At 43.1% G+C, this 19,362-nt stretch overlaps 1 protein-coding gene across 1 annotated transcript in view; it reads left to right on the forward strand.

The window, feature by feature from the left end:
• LOC127697431 (quinone oxidoreductase-like protein 2) overlaps positions 1–19,006 on the forward strand; it is a 31,860-nt gene extending 12,854 nt beyond the window's left edge. Inside the window, exons 9-10 of the mRNA XM_052200594.1 lie at positions 2,221–2,449; positions 18,060–19,006. Of these exons, the coding sequence (XP_052056554.1) occupies positions 2,221–2,449; positions 18,060–18,128 (298 nt within the window). The 3' untranslated portion in view covers positions 18,129–19,006. The remainder of the gene's footprint in view (positions 1–2,220; positions 2,450–18,059) is intronic.
• The last annotated feature ends 356 nt before the right edge of the window (positions 19,007–19,362 follow it).

The raw sequence follows: 19,362 nt of genomic DNA on the forward strand, positions 1-19,362 counted from the left end.
GGTGACAAGGAACAGAAGCAGAGAAAAATCAGGAAATGCTTAAATATAGTAAAAACAAAATACCCAACTGGAAAATATTCAAAAAATGACTCCAGACTCTCCAGTTGGCAATGCTGGAGACTTTAGAAATTATCCATGTGTTAAATCTAGCTCTCTGGCCCCCCACTAGGCTGCTTTAAATATGTGGGGGTGTGGGGTCCTGGGGAGATCATTGTTCAGATGCTAGGCTCGCTGTGGTGGTGATTCCTCATTCCTCAGCTGAGTAGGCGCCAAGGTACAAGCTCTTTTGACGGTGCAAGTCCTGTAGGAGCTGTGTGCTTCCTTGCTTTGTCTGACTAACTCTGTGTCACTGGAGCCTTGGTGGGACTGTTCTATCTTACCAGTCTCTATTTCACCCAGGGCTTCTGGTGTGCTCTGAGAGCATCGTTCCTATCTGTTCTTTCTCCCTCCCCCTTTCCTCTCCTCTAGGTTTCTTAAGACAGGGTATTTGCTATGCTGTCAGGAAGCTCTGTAGCCAAAGCTGGCCTTGAACTCCTGATCCCGCTGCCTCCCGAGTGCTGAGTTTATAAGCATACACGAGTCATTACACCTGGCCTGCTTTCATTTTTTACATCTGTGCTTTGTAATTTACCTCAGTTTGAAGTAGACAGACCAGAGCAGCAAGAGCTGCCTGCCCATAGAAGGAATCCAGTTAGCATTGCATAGAATCCAGAAGGGGTCCCTGAGCTGGGGACAGGCATACTGACACTGGTATCAGTCAGGGTGCTGGTCCTACACGCAAAGGAGAAACAGAGGAGGAAGCAGAGACCAAGTGAACTCAGTCTTGGGCCTTTTATCTTGCAGACCTGGACAACTATGTTTTGTAAACAGCTTCTAATTTCCTTTCTGAAGAAGAAAACCAAATACCAAAAACCCTGAGAGGATCAACCATGCACATCTCTCTGTCAAAGCCCCGTGCAAAGCGGCTGTGTCTGATTGTGTGTGGTGTGTCTGACTGCGTGTGGTGTGTCTGCGTGTGGTGTGCTTTCTGGCACTTTTCGCAATGGGCTGCAGGAGCCTCAGGAACTTTTGTAGATTATTCAGCGTTCTCTAAAGAAGTCCCATGCCTTAAGGAGCCCTAAAGCGTCCTTGTTTAAAGTGACTCGTTAATTCCTTCATATTCCATCAGCTGCCTCATTCCTGCTGCCTAAGTTCTAAATCTTCAAGCTGACTTGTCTTGACATGCAACCCATGGTGTGACATGGGTTGATCCCCAATATCCATCCATACTTGAAGAGTCAGCCTCGATCCTAAAGCATCCTGTCTGAAAGGATACCTCTGTGACAACACGTGGCAGGATTTCCTTCCTTGGAGAGGCTGAATACTAGTGTGTGTGTGTGTGTGTGTGTGTGTATGTGTGTGTGTGTGTGAGACAGAGAGAGAGAGAGAGAGAGAGAGAGAGAGAGAGAGAGAGAGAGAGACTTTATCCTTTCATCTGATGAGGATTTTGGCTTGTGTCTACCTCTTGGCTATTTGGATATAGGCGTACACAGAGAGCTCACAGCGTTCTTTCAGTTCTCTCTAATATGTCAGGAATAGTTTTTTAAATGAACTTTTTTTAATTTTTGAGGAAAATTCATATTGTTCCCCATAATAGCAGCCCCCATTTTAAAATATATCCTACCTACAGATCACGAGGATCTTAATTTTTCCATATCTTTACTAATAATTGTTCTCTAGATCTCGTTTTTAAATATAGTAGCCATTTTGATGGGTATAAATGCCTATTTCTCTCTCTGTCTGTCTGTCTCTTGGTCTATCTGTCTGTCTGTTTTTCTCTCTGTTTTCTCTCTCTGTTCCTCTCTCTCTCTCTTCCTCTCTGTCTGTCTCTGTCTCTGTGATGTAATGTATATGTGTACATGTTGGGGGCTGTGTACTTAACCATGAATGCTTGTGTGGAGGTCAGAGGTTGATGTTGGGTCTCTTCCTCTGTTCTCCTGATTTTTTGGGGACAGGGTCTCTCACTGAACCTAGAAGTCACCATCTCAGTCTGGCTGCCTAAGGACTGTGGTATCAGTGTTGGGACTATGGGTGCACATCACCGTGCCTGGTGTTTTATGTGAGTGCTAGGATGGGAATGCAGGTTCTCACGCTTGCACTACAAGCACTTTACAGACGAGTCATCTTCCCAGCCCTGTCCATCACTTCCTATAATCTTTTCTGTCTCCCCCTTGTCCTCAGCCTGGCATGGGAGGGCAGGATTGTGGTGTTGGGATTCGCCGGAGGGAACATCGCATCTGTGCCCAGCAACCTGTTGCTCCTGAAGAACATCTCCGCCATGGGCCTGTACTGGGGTCGCTACCAACACCAGGACTTTGCAGTGTTTTCCAAGAGCATGTCCACAGCCCTGCAGTACTGCGAGCAAGGGCTCATCCACCCACACACTGGTGCTGTGTTCAAGCTGGAGAAGGTGAGACAACACATAAGGGATGTGGGGGGAGATAAGGCTGGGAAATAATCTCTGTCAAGTCTGGCAGCCTTGTCTCTGAGCCGCATAAACCCTCCTTTTATGGACTGAAAGGGTAAGAATGCCATCCTGAGTGCTGGGCTGCCCATACTAAGTAGAGCGTTGCAGGCTCCAGTGTGTCCGGATTGTCGCCGTTCTCCTGGCTTTCAACATGGATGCAGGATGAAGCTGAATTTGAGAGCTCTGTCAATCACTGGTGACTCAGAGGGAGGGAAGTTACAGTGCTTTAGAAAATAATTTACATGTGTTGATTTGAACCTCGGACTCTGCAGCAGAGTCCCGAGAAGGAAGCACTTGACCTGACCTTTGGTTTTCAAATATAGATGTCTCAGAGTATAGCCCGACGATCTGTGCTCGGTACTGTGACCAGAGCATGGATTGTGCTGGGCACCAGAAGACACGAATCCATCCGTTAGTCACTGTAGTTAATTCTGTTGCTCATTCACTCCCTGCCTCATTCCCCCTCGCAGTCTCATAATTGTGGCTTAAACTTCCTCCCCAGCAGAACTGCATGCATTCATATGCAGCTCGGCTGTGACTGAGTCTCCTAGGCATTTCCTGTGATGCTCGCCTTTCTCTTTCTCTCAGGACTTTTTTCTTAATTTGTTTTAATGTTAAAAAAAAAAAACAATCTAAAAACCAACCTCTTTGGTAGCTGTAGTCATTGGTGAAGGCCATGTCCTGTTCAAATGTGGGTTAGCCGAGGCTAGGCCCTCTGTCGGTGCCCCACTTCATGAATTACCAACCTCCAGCCTGTGTGTGGTTCCTGTGGTACATTGTCTTGAAGCAGCGTGTGTCCTTTCTCCCTCTGGTGTGTGCCTCAGGAAGGCATCAGACTGTTGGGAGAGGATCTGCTGGTTGTTAGAAAGCTGGTTGTACTCAGTAACAGCCCTCTTCCCCTGTAGGATGTGGAAGTCCCCCTGCTTCAGTTTCTACCGTGGAATCATGGAGAGGTCATTATCTGAGCTCTCAGAAGACCTTTAGGAGCTGTGGTGGGGATGTGGGTGGGCGGTGGCAACCACAGCCGTTCACCTCTGGGACCACAGTTTTCACTTTTTCATTCATTCTTTTCTCTTAAGAAAAGGTTTTGTGGCTTAAAGTGTTGAAAACCACCACTTTGGTAGCTTCCTGGTCCCTTTCTGGCTGTGGCTTTCTGTCACGGAGGGAGAGGCTGCTGCGGGAGGGAGTAGCTGAAGATCTCCTCCCTCCGGTAATGTGATCTCAGTGTTGCTGAGACATGGAAAAAGATTCACTTTAATTGTCCACAGGCTGCTCTTTCCTCCCAAACACGAATTAGCTCTAATTACTGTCCGTCAGCTTCCATTTGCCTTTCTGCCTCCCAGGAGGGGCCTTGACCAGCATTGCCTGGAGCTGCCCCTCTGCCGACTTAGGTGCTCCTGAGCGGCCTTCCAAGCCAGGCTCCCTATCACCGAGCCCGTCTATGTATTAGCTGTCTCTTCTCTTTCCGTGTCTGCGACCAGGCAGACAATTCAGAGAGATACCAGACGCTAAGCACTTTGTATATATTAATTGATTTAATCTTCCGAGAAACTCTTTTGAGGTCTACCCCTTGTTTAATCAGTTTCTACTGGTGAAGGACTTGGACTTAGAAGCCAAGAAAGCTGCCCAGTGATGTGTTCTGTCAGAGCTGATAAGCAGAGATGGCTGGTTGGACCAGAATCTCTCTCTGCCTAGGACTATATCAGACTCTCTGGAAATGAACCAAGAAATAACTTTGCACATACTGCACTGTATTTCTTTCTTTTTCTTTCTTTCTTTCTTTCTTTCTTTCTTTCTTTCTTTCTTTCTTTCTTTCTTTCTTTCTTTCTTTCTTTCTTTCTTTCTTTCTTTCTTTCCTTCCTTCCTTCCTTCCTTCCTTCCTTCCTCCTTCCTTCCTTCCTTCCTTCCTTCCTTCCTTCCTTCCTTCCTTCCTTCCTTCCTTCCTTCCTTCCTTCCTTCCTTTCTTTCTTTCTTTCTTTCTTTCTTTCTTTCTTTCTTTCTTTCTTTCTTTCTTTCTTTCCTTCTTTCCTTCTTTCTTTCTGTTTTTTGAGACAAGGTTTCTCTGTGTAGCCCTGGCTGTCCTGGAACTCACTCTGTAGACCAGGCTGGCCTCAAACTCAGAAATCCACCTGCCTCTGCCTCCCAAGTGCTGGGATTAAAGGTGTTTGCCACCACCGCCTGGCTTTTTTCTTTTCTTTTCTTCTCTTTTCTTCTCTTCTCTTTTCTTTTCTTCTCTTTTCTTTTCTATTCTTTTATTTCTTTCTTTCTTTCTTTCTTTCTTTCTTTCTTTCTTTCTTTCTTTCTTTCTTTCTTTCTTTCTTTCTTTCTTTTTCTTTCTTTCTTTCTTTCTTTCTTTCTTTTTTAAGACAGGGTCTCACTGTGCAGCTCTGGCTTGCCTAGAACTCACATATATACATACCAGGATGGCTTTGAACTCCGAGAAATCTATCCGCTCCTGTCTCACAAGTGCTGATATTAAAGGTGTGTGCCACCACAGCCAGAACACACTATATTCTGTAGTATGAAAATTATCTATCAGAAATATCTACATGAATTTCAAGAACTGTCTTGTAATCAAAATAACCAGGACTCTTGTATTTACTTAAGCAATGACAATCTATACATTTTGCTTGTTTAAAACCACGAAGTGTAAGTGAATATATAATTGGCTTGACTGAACTTCATTTTTGATTTATACATTATTTGTCAGAACCTGTTGGGATTAAAAAATAACCACCGAGCTTATAAAATCTGTACTGTGGCAGAATGCTTGGTGCTTTTACAGTTTTGACCTTGATAGCTCATACAAATATGCCAGTGAGCTTTGCTCTATTGGTCTTTTAGTAGGCTGAAGCCTGCACTTTTCCCCTTCACTATAATTGCTTGTTCAATGCCATCTTCTAACAGTGCACAGACTTCATGTAGGGCTGTGTGCTATCCTTACGTCTGTAACTAGAGACTCCAGCCGTTGTCACTCGCTCATGTATATGTTGACTGACTTATTGAGGTCAGAGTCCCAGAATTCAGATGCTGGCTGTGAGTAAATTAGACAGCTTCTGCTCTGTCCTCATTTACAGTGGGGAAGTAATATACTCTATGTGCTCTGCCGGGTGTGAAAATTAAATAAAATAATACATATAAAAAATCCAGTAAATTTACTTAACTTCCAAATGCCCAAGATAGCATTGTTCTAAAATACAGAACTGAGCTTTTCCTGTCCCTGTGAAGGATAACTTTTGCATTGAGATCTCAGAGGGCAGGGTTATAACCATAGTCTTCAGATTTTAAATTTAAGCCAGAACTTAACTGTTTCCTGTAGGTTGACATCCTTGCAGAGCTGGGTGGATTACACATGCATTGGCTTATGATCTGTTCAGAGAATAGCACTGCTGAGGTGTGCAGTCTGTTTTCTTTATGAAGCGGATGCATATTTCCTGACCTAACAAAGCACTGAAATGTTGCAGACCAGAGATTGTTCCTATGTAAAGGTCAGGTAAGGTCACCACGTGAATAGACTTAATGACTAGAAATTGTTTGCTTTAGGGTTCTTCTGTACAGGTGGAATCGTCTTAAAAACAAAACTTTAGACCTGATAGTAATTATTCCATTGATCCAGACCCAGTTTGTGGAGAGTCTCATATCTGCTACTTCCTCCATCTCTGATATACCCTCAACCCCACCCTAGCCCCTGGCCACTTGGCTGCTCATCACACTTCCTTGGAATGCTCTCCCAGGGGTCTACAGTCATATAGCCTTGATGGCTAGTCCCAGGATGCATCTGTTTAGATCACTGACAGTCCCTTGTTCCCTGGAGTGAGGGGGATCTTAGAGCCAAGGCCCCTATGTACTCACTACAGCTGCTGCATCTGCAGAGCAGACGCTTGAGCTAATGGACTCATAGAAGCCTCTGTTTTCCCCAGGAGCAGCGTGAGGCCTGGTACCGCAGTGCCAAATGTAGAGTGTTCTGTGTAGGGCAAGCTTTGAGGACTGGAAGACAGAGGGTAAAGCGCTTTGTTTTTTCCCCACTGATTGTTTTACATGGCTTCTTCATAGAGGTCCCACGTGACCAGTGTTCTGTGTATCTCTGAAGCTGCAGCTAGTTGAGGGTTTGTAACACACCCCTACGCAGTTTCCATCTTCCTTGGATTCAGTACCACCTTCCCCTTGCTGCCCTGGAATTCCACCCCTCAATGCAGCATTAGTGTGTGTGTGTGTGTGTGTGTGTATGTGTTTGTGTGTGTTTCAAGCTCTGATCATTTGTCACCCTTAAAGGCTTATTTTTGACTGGACTCAGACTTATAAGTAGAAGCTCTCGGTGAGGACGGCCCACGTCTCTTGGCAATCTGTCTCTGGCAGTTTTCTCTGGCGTTTTTCATTCTCTTGGCCGAAAGTTTAGCACATTCTTCAGCCTCCTCCTTGTTTTCCTTAGTGTGCTGTTTCTTCAGAGCACTTCTGTTGCAGGCACGTGGAGTGACAAGATGCTGACTCTTGGAAGCTTTAGTCCTGGGCTCCTCACCTTCTCTGTTTAACACGCTGATAACTTCCTGACAACATGCTGGTGGACATCGTCTTCTTTAGAGAGACTGGAAAGCTTTTGCATGCTGCTGGGGCTCTTTTCGGCCTCAACCCTTGAAGCATAGTAGTATCTGTCAGTCCATGAATATCCATCCTCCCTCCACCGTTTTAAAAATAATAACCAAGTTGAGAACACTCAGCTTTGCGTCTACAGTGTGGCTCTGAACAGTCTTGTGCTTCTTCTCTCTAGTTATTCTGATCTCTACGTAGAATGTGCTCACTCAACAGCAGGTGCACACTGCCATGGGTCAAGACACCGTGCTTTAATGGGAAAACCTTGCTTGTCATTCCCACCGCTGGTTTGGACACATACCCAACCCTCCCTTTCACTGCTCACCCAGAGCATCAGCATCTCCTTCTGTGGCCATGCCTCTCTCGGAGAGAATGACGTTTGTGTTCGCCATCCATCTCAATGGCTTTCTGAGGTGACTGGGGAGGAGATCTTCAGCTTCATCTTGACACAGTTAACTGCCTAGATAGTGTCATAAAAAAGAGCATTTTCTTTTTTTAAGCAACGTTTTTATTTATTCTTTGAGATATTCATAAATATATTTGGATCCTACTCATCTCCTTTTCCCAGCTCCTCCCAGATCTTCCCCCACCTTCCTGCCCACCCAACCTCATATTCGTTCATATCCTCTACTTCCTACCCCTTTAGTACCCATTAGATCCAGGTTGTGTTAGCTGACTACTCCTGGGAGTGGGGTTAGCCTTGTAGTATGGGGCCACTCACTTAAAGAAAACTGACTTTCCTTCTCCCAGCAGCAATAAAATACAAATAACTTCTCAGCTAGGGGTGGGACATAATGCCCACCTTCCCTCCCCTCCCCCATTCTGCAATTGTGTCTGGCTTAAGCTTGTGCAGGCCGTGTGCAGGCCGTTGTCATTTCTGTGAGTTCATCTGTGCACCTGTTCTGTTGTGTCTGGGAAACACTGTCCCCTCTGGCTCTACAGTCTTTCTGCACCCCCTTCACAGTGGATCTCAGAGTCTCGGAGGGATGGTATGATAGAGATAAGCGTCTTTAATGAGACTTTATTTCAAAGGAATTAGGCTCTGTTGCTGTGTCACCCGGTGGATTTTGAACTCTTCAGTTTAAGAGACCCTCCTGCCACAGTCTCCCTAGCAGCTGGGATTATAGGTGAATGTCACTGTACTCAGAAAAGTCTCTGAGTCAGATGAACAGATGCAATTATGTAGCCACCATATAATGGAGATATAGTTTGTTTCATTATCTTAGAAGATTTCCTTGTGTCCCCTTGTGATCCACCTTCCTACCTTACTCCATAGCCCCTCGCAATCCCTCATCTGTTTCCTCTCCCTGCAATCTGGGCTTTTCTAGAATATCATATACATAAGGCCATGACCTTTTGATGATGGATTATTTTTTGTTTATTTTTGTATTTACTTTCAAATTTATTAATGTTTTATTGTGTATGGGTATTTTACCTGTGTCTTAGTTTGGGTTTTATTGCTGTGACACCATGACCAAGGCAACTTTTGTACATAAAACATTTAATTGAGGCTGGCTTACAGTTTCAGAGATTCAGTCCATTATCATCATGGCAGAAAGCATGACAGTATGCTGGCAGATGTGGTGCTAGAGGAGCCAAGAATTCTCCATCTTGATTCAAAGGAAGCAGAAAGAGTCTGTGTTCCACTGGTGGCCAGGAGGCAACTAGATTCCACACTGGGTAGAGCTTGAGCATGGGAGGAGACCTAAAAACTCACCCCCACAGTGACACATTTCCTCCAATAAGGCTACATATCTTTTTTTGTTTGTTTGTTTGTTTGTTTGGGTTTTTTTTGTTTTTTGTTTTTTGTTTTTTTTTTTTGAGACAGGGTTTCTCTGTATAGTCCTGATTGCCCTGGAGCTCACTCTATAGACCAGGCTGACTTCGAACTCAGAAATCTGCCTGCCTCTGCCGCCCAGAGTGCTGGGATTTCAGGTGTGCGCCACCACTTCCTGGCTGACGGCTACATATCCTAACAGTGCCACTTCACATGGGCCAAGCATTCAAACACATGAGTCTGTGAGAGGTCAAACCTACTCAAACCACCATAGACTCATGTGTGTCTGTGCATCACGTGCATGCTTGGTGCCCACAGAGGACAGAAGAAGGCATCATCCCCTGTGACTAGAGGCATCACAGATGATTTTAGGGTGTCACATGGTTTCTAGATATTGAACTCAGGTCATCTGGAAGAGCAGCCAGTGCCCTTAATTGCTGAACCATCTCTCCAGTTCCCATAATTTTGCATTCTTTTACTTTGTATAATTCTTGGGAAGTTCATCCAGACTAAATGCATCAGTAGGTTCAGTCCCTTCTGTTGTGAAGTGGTATTTCTTTCTCTTTTTAAGTGGAAACTTTATTATAAAGAAGCCAAGTGCTATTTTGTTGGATGGATATACAACAGCCTGTTTTTTCCAGTTGTTGATTAATAGACACAAGGTTGTTTTCAGGTTTGACCTATATTCATGTACATGTTTGTAGATATATGGCTTTATTTGTTTGAGGATCGAAATTTCTAGGATACATGCTAAGTGTATGTTTAATGTTAAAAAATTTACACAGATAGTTAATTGGCTATGTTATTTCTCCTTATCTCCAATGGTATCCAAATAATGTCATTAAGCAAGAATGACAGGGCCAGAATTTGATTTCAGTTGCTTCTAAATGGTTTGTTTAAAAAAAAACCTTATGCATAATTCTAAAAGGGGCAGCTGTTGATGCCCGTAAAAAAAGAACAGGTGCAATTCTGCTTTAGCCTCTACGTCCCATGATTTTTGAAGGCAAAGCCACCTTATGCCATTCTTACCAAGGCCCACATGGCATGTAGCTTTCCTGTGAGCAGGGCATTGTGGACTAGAACACAGTGCTCAGACAGATATGTGGGCTGGAAGCTGAGGTGTCTGTCCTAACATTTTGGGATTTTGCTTCTGCCTATTTTCTAATTCTATGTTAAACTTTTAACCAACTGTCAACTGATTTCCACAGTGTCTGGGCCATTTTGCATTCTCTGCTAATAATGCCCAAGAGATGGAGTTGTTTAGTATTTGTTGACACCTAGTATTTTCAGTTGTTTAATTAGAGACTTTCCTAGTAGGTATATAAAGTCACCTGTTTGTGAATATAATTTATATTCCCCTAATGATCAATAACTTTGAGTATCCTTTCATGAGTTTATATGAGGTCTGCATCTCTTTTTTCTTTTTCTTTCTTTCTTTCTTTCTTTCTTTCTTTCTTTCTTTCTTTCTTTCTTTCTTTCTTTCTTTCTTTCTTTCTTTCTTTCTTCCTTCCTTCCTTCCTTCCTTCCTTCCTTCCTTCCTTCCTTTCTTTTTTTTTGTGATACCATGGGCCTTGAACCCCGGATTTCTCACATGCTAGGAAATGCACCCTTCCGCTGAGCTGTATCTGTCATTGATTGACTTTTAAAAGAGGATTGAGTTAATTTTGTATCAGAATAAGGACATGATGAATGAAATTCAGCAGTGCCATCAGCCAAAACATTTCACCTTTTAATGGAAAGTCCCGCTCAGTCTCAGGTACATTGATTCACTTATTCATGAGTTTGTTTTATTCATCACTTGCTGAGAACATTCTGTATGACAGTCTATAAAAATGTAGGACTTGGTCCTGCCCTTGAGTTTATTTTTCAGTTGGAAAGACCTCAGGATCGTACTGATAGGGAAGAGTGCTAATGGGGGCATGAATCAGCACGATGTATTTGGGGAACTGTAAGTACTCTGATTATTCCTGCTTGATGAGCTAATTAAAAATTCCGAAAGCAGAACCTTCACCTTAAAACAAAAGCATTATCTTTCCCTTCCTCAAATTCCAGGTTGTGTGTCTCCCCAGACATTTAATTACGGCTTCCTCCCCTCAAGGCAGAGAACCAAAGTTCTGGGTACGGTTTGCATCTCAACTTCCCTGTCTGTAGCAGGGCCGTGTCCCCAGACCTCTGTTTGCAGCTTTGCATTTTACCACACAATCTCTCACTTCATTGCCTTAGTTTCCCTTTTGGTTGATCCCAGACACCGGTGCTTCTCTGGTTCCCAGCTCTGGATGGAAACCTGGAGGCAATTACAATCATAACAGAAGTGGCCACTGGACATGGAAAGCCGTGGGACATCTGAAAAACAGATAAAGAAGATTAAGCTTTCCACAGTCTTATCTCTTTAGCAAGCCAGATAAATATGGGATTCATTTCTACAAAGGGTTTATTTATATGCAAAATGGTTAACAAACAAGACTTAGCACTTGAAGCCACAGCTTTCTTTTATGTTAACATTCATGTGCAGGGAGTCTTCATTTCCCTAGGATGCCTGGTGATGAAACACCACTATCTCAAATAATACTTATTTTCTCAACTGCTTTCTTTCTATTGTGAGGCTCTGACAAATCTCTGGGAATGAGCAGCTCTACCTGACAGGGTGCAGCTGTGAGTCACCTGGAGATAGTGAGGGGGAAATGAGTGTTCCTAACATCTGTCTCAGGCTTCCTCCGCCTCCTCCCAGGGAGCCTGTCTGCACTGTGGAAAGGTCTCCTAAGGCGCAAAGCCCCACAGTGCAGATGTTTTTTAAAACAGATTTCATGCCGCCAGAGAGTGACATGATTGATTGATTTCTCTACTTATTTTTAGTTATTTATTTTGTGTGTGCTTTTTTTGGGGAGGGAAGGGGGAATCTCAAATGGGAAGGGTTGTTTAACCAGCAAACTTCTCAAAGCATGTATACGTTGTTAGACCATGCAGGCTAATCTGCTGTTTTGTCCGTATACTTATAAGCGTTCACCTTTTCTGGTCCCCTGTACTCTCCTCCCACTGTCCGTCCTCACTCTTCCCCCCCCCCCCCACATACTTCTCTGCAGCATGTCTGGTGTGTTTCTGTGGGTTCATATTCCCTTGTAAAGCACAACGCCATATTTGTGTGTTATCTTTAACATATGCAACCAGTGGTGTGCTCTTGAACTGGATCTGCTTCTTACCTTCCGACGCCATGCTGGCGTTAAGACCGCCATTTTGTTGCTACTGCTTCTGTGAATCCTGCATTGTTCCCCAGAACTGCGTAGTGATATGCACATGGGTGCACACCCACCACTGTTTGAAGACGCACTCACACTAAACTTCCAGGTAGAGTTTGTGACACCATAGTTAGTATAATAGGCAGCCTTGCAGGTCTAATCTTAGGGACTTGTGCAACTATTTTGTGGGGACTGTTTTCTTAGGAGCAGGACTGCTGGGTTGTGGCACCTCTGCTTGCTCATCCAGATGGCTGCTCACTCTGTAGAATGACCCTGCGGGTTTTTGCCCCTCCCAGAAATACGTGAACAGTTCTTGTTTACTTGTCATTTTGTTGCTGTGTGCAGTGTCCATATTTCTGAGATTCACCCACATAGCGAGGCATAAAGAGGTATCTTACGATTTTAATGTGCATTTCTTGGCTGTGATGCATTTAAACATACAGAAAGACTTCTGAATGTTTGCAGGCTGGCTGTGCTAGGGGTGTAGCACGGGGTAGGGGTGGCCCTACTCAATCCTCAACTCTGTGTCCCCTCACCCAGGAGAAACACCTCACAAACACACAAACCTATACATTCTATATGTAGAAGGAATTCAGCTTTCTAGTTCTTTCTGTTAGGGCCCCTGCCTCCTTTGATGTTCAATTCTTTGAGTGATTTGTGTTTCTGGACTCTGATGTTATAAGTCATCGAGTGTATCAGTCACCTCTATGTTGCTGTGATAAAGACCACAATCAAAAGTGATTGATGGAAGGATGAATTTAGTTTAGCTTCTGGCTCCAGAGGGAGAGTCCATGATAACAGGAACCGGAACAAGAAGCTGAGAGATTGTATCTTCTTCAGCCAACACAAAGCAGAAAGAGGGAACCAGAAGCAGGGTGAGGCTCTAAACCCTTGGAGCCCTCTTCTAGTCGCACCCTTGCCCCAGCGAGGTACCATCTCAAAAGGGTCAATACTTTTCCCAATCATTGCCACAATTTGGAGACCAAGCGTCCCAATACTTGTCAGTATTTGTCATGCTACACCTGGCAGCCTTGTTTCCATTCAGGTTAGGTTCCTACAAACATAAGGGCAGGTCTCAAGACTGCAGAAGGGTGTGACCCCTGCTACCTTTGTCCACATTTAATCCACTCTAACATACCAATATTTTGTTTTATGGTTGTGGCTGGAGGACTTGTTCCAAGGTCCTTCATTATCCCAGGGTCAAAATGATTTTCTTGCTTATTTATTTTATGGGTTTGAGTTGTTGAGATAGGTCACTGGTTCTCAACCTATGAGTTTGAACGATTAGCCTTTCATGGGAATATCAGATATCCTGCATATTACATATTTATATTACAGTTCCTAACAGTAGCAAAATTACACTTAAGGAGTAGCAACAACAACAATTGTATGTTTGGGGGTCACCACAACTTGAGAAACTGTATTAAAGGGTCATAGCATTAAGAAGGCTGAGAACCACTGAGATAGGGCTTGCTGTGTTACCCAGGCTAGGCTTCCTCGGCCTCCAGAATAACTGGGACTGTAGGCATATCCTGCAATGTCCACACTTAAGGACTGACTGCACCTGAAGTTTCTTATGCATTGTGTGTATCTCAGCTAACTAAATGTTTCCTTTTTTTATATGTATTTATTCTGCTCTTATATAATACATCCTGACTGCAGGTTTCCCTCCTTTACTCCTCCAAGTCCTTGCCCGCCTTTTCACCTCAGCTGTCTCCCAGATCCACTCCTCTTCTGTTTCCCTTCAGAAAAGAGCAGGCCTCAGGGATATCAATCGGACATGACAGAATAAGTCTCACAATAAGACTGGCCACAAATCCACTTACCCAAGCTGCACGAAGCAACCAAGTAGGAGGAAAGGGGTCTCAACCATAGGCCAAAGGGTCAGAGATACCCCTACTCTTACTGTTAGGGGTCCCACAAAAGTCCCCAATCTAAACAACCACAGAATGTATGCAGAGGTCCCAGTGCAGACCCAGGCAGGCTCTGGGATTGCTGCATAGTCTTTGTGAGCCCCCAAGAGCCCTGGTTACTTGATTCTATGGGACACATTCTCCTAAAGTCCTCAACCATCTCTGGCTTCTACAGTTCTCCTTCCATAGGGTTTCCCAAACTCCAAGAGAAGGTACCTAATGGAGACCTCCAAATTGGACTCTCTCTCTCTCTCTCTCTCTCTCTCTCTCTCTCTCTCTCTCTCTCTCTCTCACATTTGCCTGTGTGTCTCTGCATCTCTGCATCTGCTCCCATCAGCTGCCAGAGGAAGCCTCCGATGACGGCTGGGCTGGGCAGATCTATGAGTAGTCAGCTAACTAATTTTTACCTTCCTATTTGTAGCAAGCAAGCTTTCTCAGCCTCCAGTCTTTTTCTGTGATTCACAATGCTATTTTCATCAAGTTTCAGGACACACAGATCCGCTCTCTGTTTTCTGTTCTCTTGCTTCAAATATAATATTCATATACTAGCACCCTATAGCCTTCATGTGTATAGCTTTGAGGTATGTTTAAATGTATAAAAATGAATCTTATAATCTCATATCTTTGTTCTTGCTTTTCATGTTTGTTAAGTTGTCCTATCTGTAAGTAGAGCTATATAGTCAGATCTTTTATGTCTTTTAGGAGACCTTAAAGTATTTTCCTTAAGATCTTATGGGATCTTTCCACTTTCCCACAAATGTCACTGTTCTTGATTTTGATAACAGTAGTTTACTTCTGCTCCATTTGCACATTGATATTTCTGCTCTAGAGACAGCCGGTGGCTTTTATAAGCTCATTTCTCATTTCACTGGTTTGATGGTCTTTCTTATTTTTGTTGCTTTGATTCGTTTTCCTATGTAGATTATTATTCTGTCTGCAGAAGCAATGGTGTTGTTTACTCCACCCTTTGCTTTTTAGCTTCATTCTTTGCATTTATCATTATGTATAGACTATTTTAAAAGTAGGTTTGGTCGTATGGAAAAATTCAAGAGGAAGACTAGAGTGCTCATATCCCGTCTTGCACAGTCAGAAGTTCCCACTCTTACTCAGCACCTTGCACTGGTTTCCTGTGTTTGTCACAACCAATGAACCAATGGCTGCGCATGAAGGGTCTTAATCACAATGGGGGGCGTGCACATTAAGTTGTGCTCTCTGTGGGTTTTGCTAAATGTTTAATATTATGTAACCATGATTACATAGTCTACAGAATAGCTTCCTTAAACAATCCTCTGGGCTCCACATCTTCATATTCATCCCCTTATCCTGTATCTTTGGCAGCCACTGATCTTCCTGGTGTCTCTATAGTTTTGGCCCTTTTCAAAGTGATTGGAGTCCTTTTCAGGCTATTCTTGTTTTATTAGCAATATTCACTTAAGGTTCTTCAATGGTTCAATGGTTTCCTGTGTCTTGATCGTCTTTTTTTTTTTTTTTTAAGTTTTTATTTTTTATTTATTTATTTTTTTTTGAGACAGGGTATTTCTGTCTCTATGTAGTCCTGGCTGTCTTGGAACTCACTCCACAGATCAAACTGGCCTCAAATTCAAAGATCCCTATGTCCCAAGTTGCTTATCCAACTGTCTATTGAAGGGCACCAGTTGCTCCCAGGTTTTCCCAGTTGTGAATGAAATTGCTATGAACATTCATGTGTGTGTTCATCATAACATAGCTTTTAGTTTATGTGAGTGAAGACCCAGGAATCTGGTTGCTGGGTTATGTGGCGAGTGCATGGTTAGGTTGGTGGGAAACTGCCACACTGCCTTCTACCGTGTCTGCACTGCCTTGCATGCCAAGGCAAGGGAGAGATCCCACTGTTCTATATTCTCAACACTACTGGGGTAGTGTCTTGGTTCTTAGCCATCTTAATGGGTGTATTGCGGGTCTTGTCATTGTTTTCAGTCTCTGCCTGCTGAGTGTCTTAGTATGTATTTATTTGATATCTGTGTGCTTCTTTGGTAAGATGTCTAGTCATATCTTTTGCTCTGAACAGAATGTTTTTTAAGTTTTAAGCATTCTCTTTCTCTCTAATGTCCATCTATATGTCTGTCTCTCTCTCTCTCTCTACCTATCTATCTACAATCTGTCTGTCTATCTATCTATCTATCTTTCTACCATCTATTTATCTATCTATCTATTTATCTATCTATCCACCATCTGTCTGTCTGTCTATCTATCTATTCCCTTTGTTAGGTGTATGTTTTTCTCCTTGTCTTTTTATGTGTTCAACAATGTCTTCTTTAGTGTAGACATTTTTAGTTTTCTTTTTGTGTGTATGTGCATGTATATATGTAGATGCATATACATATATGTGCATGTATGCAGAGATAAGAGGTGGATGCCTGATGACTTCCTGTGCCACTTTCTACCCTGTGGCTAGAATGACTGACTCTGCTTTCCCATCTGGGGTCACATGTACATGTTAGATTCTTTATGTGGGTCCAAGGGGGTAATTCAGGACCACATGCAGAAGCCTGGACAGTACTTTATTGACTGAGGCATCTCTGTAGTCCCAATTTTTTTTTTTTTTCCGAGACAGGGTTTCTCTATGTAGCCCTGGCTGTCCTGGAACTCACTCTGTAGACCAGGCTGGCCTTGAACTCAGAAATCCGCCTGCCTCTGCCTCCCAAGTGCTTGGATTACAGGCATGAGCCACCACACCCGGCTCCCAAATTTTTTAACTGAAAAAATTATGTGTTTGTGGGTTTATGTGCCACAGTGCATATGTGGAGATCAGAGGACAACTTTTTGGGGTCAGGAATCTCCTTCTACTTGTATGTGGGTTCTGTGGATCCACCTCAGTTCAGCACCCTGCACTGTAAGCCCTGCACCTGTTGAGTTCATTCAGTAGCCTCAAGGTTCTCAATTTTAATGGCGTGTATTTACTAATCGTCCCCCAGTTCTCTCAGTACTGTCTCCAGAGTCTCACTGTGGGACCCAAAGTGCACTAGGCTTTCTCAGTGTTGTCTTTGGAAGTTGTATAGTTTTGTATTTTACATGTAGATTTATGAACTGGTTTGAGGTAATTTTTGTGAATTCAAACACTTTGTGTGAATTTTGTGAATGAAACATACTTTGATTCTAAGTGTGGGTATCCAGTGTTCCCAGAGCTGTTTGCTGAATGCACTCTCCCTTCTCCATGGAGCTGCCTTCACTCCTGTTAGAGACTAGTTGGCTGTGTGTGGTTCTGCTTTGGGGCCCTCTATCCCATTCCATGGATCTATTTTTCTGTTTTTCTGCCAATATCACACTGCTTTCACTACTATGGCTGCTATGATTGGCCTTATAACTTTATGTTGGTTCCTGCTGCTGCGTTTGTTATTGCTGGCATGCTGGTTTGCTGGGCTGCTGAATAGTCTGACGATGAAGATTGGACTTGCACCAAGGAACCCAATGTCCCTAATCAGCAGGAAGTAGCCTATAGAGTCTATGTTCGCTTTCCCTCTAACTTTCTTCCTCTCCTCTCTAGTGCTGGAGTGAGGGTTGGAAGGGAGACAGGGTGGAAGAACCCAATAACATAGTAAAAAAAATACACAACCTTAAATTTCTGAAGATTTGTAATATGTTATAATTTTAGGTGCAGAGGACTGGCATAATATAATGATACAATTTTTAAATTATTGATTTTTTCTTTCAAATTATTGAAATTTTTCTTTCAGGTGTATCTGTTCAAAAGCTGGTACAAAATTCTTGCAGGAGAATAAGGACTGGCTCATGGACTTTCTGCATACCGGCACTTAATTATCTGACAACATTGGAAATCATAGCTTAGATGCAGAAAAATTCTGGAGATCAGTTATTCTTAAATATTATATTCTTTTGTATTTATGGTGACCTTGTTAGTGTTGCATGGCTATATACAGTTCATAGAGAGACAACTTACTACTTCCATATTACTTCAATAGCAGTGTTTTAAAAATTGATCATCTATCAGATATTTGCTGAAATGTGTATCAGTCTGACCACATTCCATTTTGGATTTCTTTTAGATCAACGATGCCTTCCATCATGTGATGCAGCGCAAATCCACGGGCAAGGTGCTCCTGTCCCTCAAGTAAATCCTGCCCTGGGCAGACTCCCAAGTCTGATCTCCCTCCTTCGTGTTAAAGGGCTCTCCCTTGGTGACTCCCGATCTCCCTCCTGATGTTAAAGGGCTCTCACCCTTGGTGACCCAGGTGCCATGTCTTGGCATCAGTTTCCTTTGCTTCTGCCTTCTTGCTGCCCATAATCAGTGTGACCACAGAGCTTCTTGCCTAAATTCAATCCTTTCTGTGAGCAAAAAGTACTGTGAGTTCCTTGAGAAATAGGTACTACGTCTGAATTCATAGGAAGTATGTCTGCCTGTACCTTCTACTATTCAATTTAACTTATCTGGAGCCTTAAATTGTGGGATTAAATTAAAAATATGTTGCCCAACCCAAATGCCCTTTGACAGGTGAATGTGTAAATATGCATACTAGTGTATTTATATATACATGTGATACATAATATGCAATATATATTATATTGCATATGTATTGTATAATATGCATACATTGGAATATTTTTAGCCTCAAAGAGGAACATCATCATTCACAGACATGCTACAACATGTATCAACTTTGAGGCCATTCTGCATGAGATAGAACATATTAAGAAAAGACATGTGCTCTGTGAATCCACTTATATCAGATTCCATGACCCATAAAGTTCAACAAAGATAAAGTGGAATGGTGGTCATCAGAGGCCCCTTTGGATTATATCCTAGTAAACTTGACAGTGCTTTCAGAGGGAAATAAGAAGTTACGTAAGGCATGTGGAGTTTCAGGTTGGGAAGATGGAAAATCAGTGGAAATGGGTGTAGTAACAATCGCCATCACAAACTACTGAAGTATACACTTTCAATTGTTTTTAAAAATGTTGAAATGGTAAATGGTATGTATGTTTTGCCACAATAAAACAGTTTTTATAAAAAGTTGTGCTACTATTACTTCTAAGTAAATGGCTAGATTCAGGGGAGAGAGCAGCATGTGTGTGTGTGTGTGTGTGTGTGTGTGTGTGTGTGTGTGTGTGTGTGTGTAGGGTGCTGAGCTCAGTGTACGTTTGGCCTGCTGGGAGAGACCTACCCTGGAAGTCAGCTGTCAAAGCAATAGGTGTTGAGTAGACTCCTTGCTTTGACTTTGACTTTTGGTCTTCTCTCATGCTAGCAATACACACTGTGTTGCAGTCCTCTCGCCTCATGTTGGACAGCAGCTCCCGCAGCTCCCATGGTGTCCCTTGTGTCCTGTTGCTGAGCTGTGAGGATCTATAAGT

This window comes from Apodemus sylvaticus, chromosome 12 (genome assembly GCF_947179515.1).
Source record: "Apodemus sylvaticus chromosome 12, mApoSyl1.1, whole genome shotgun sequence".
NCBI lineage: Eukaryota > Metazoa > Chordata > Mammalia > Rodentia > Muridae > Apodemus > Apodemus sylvaticus.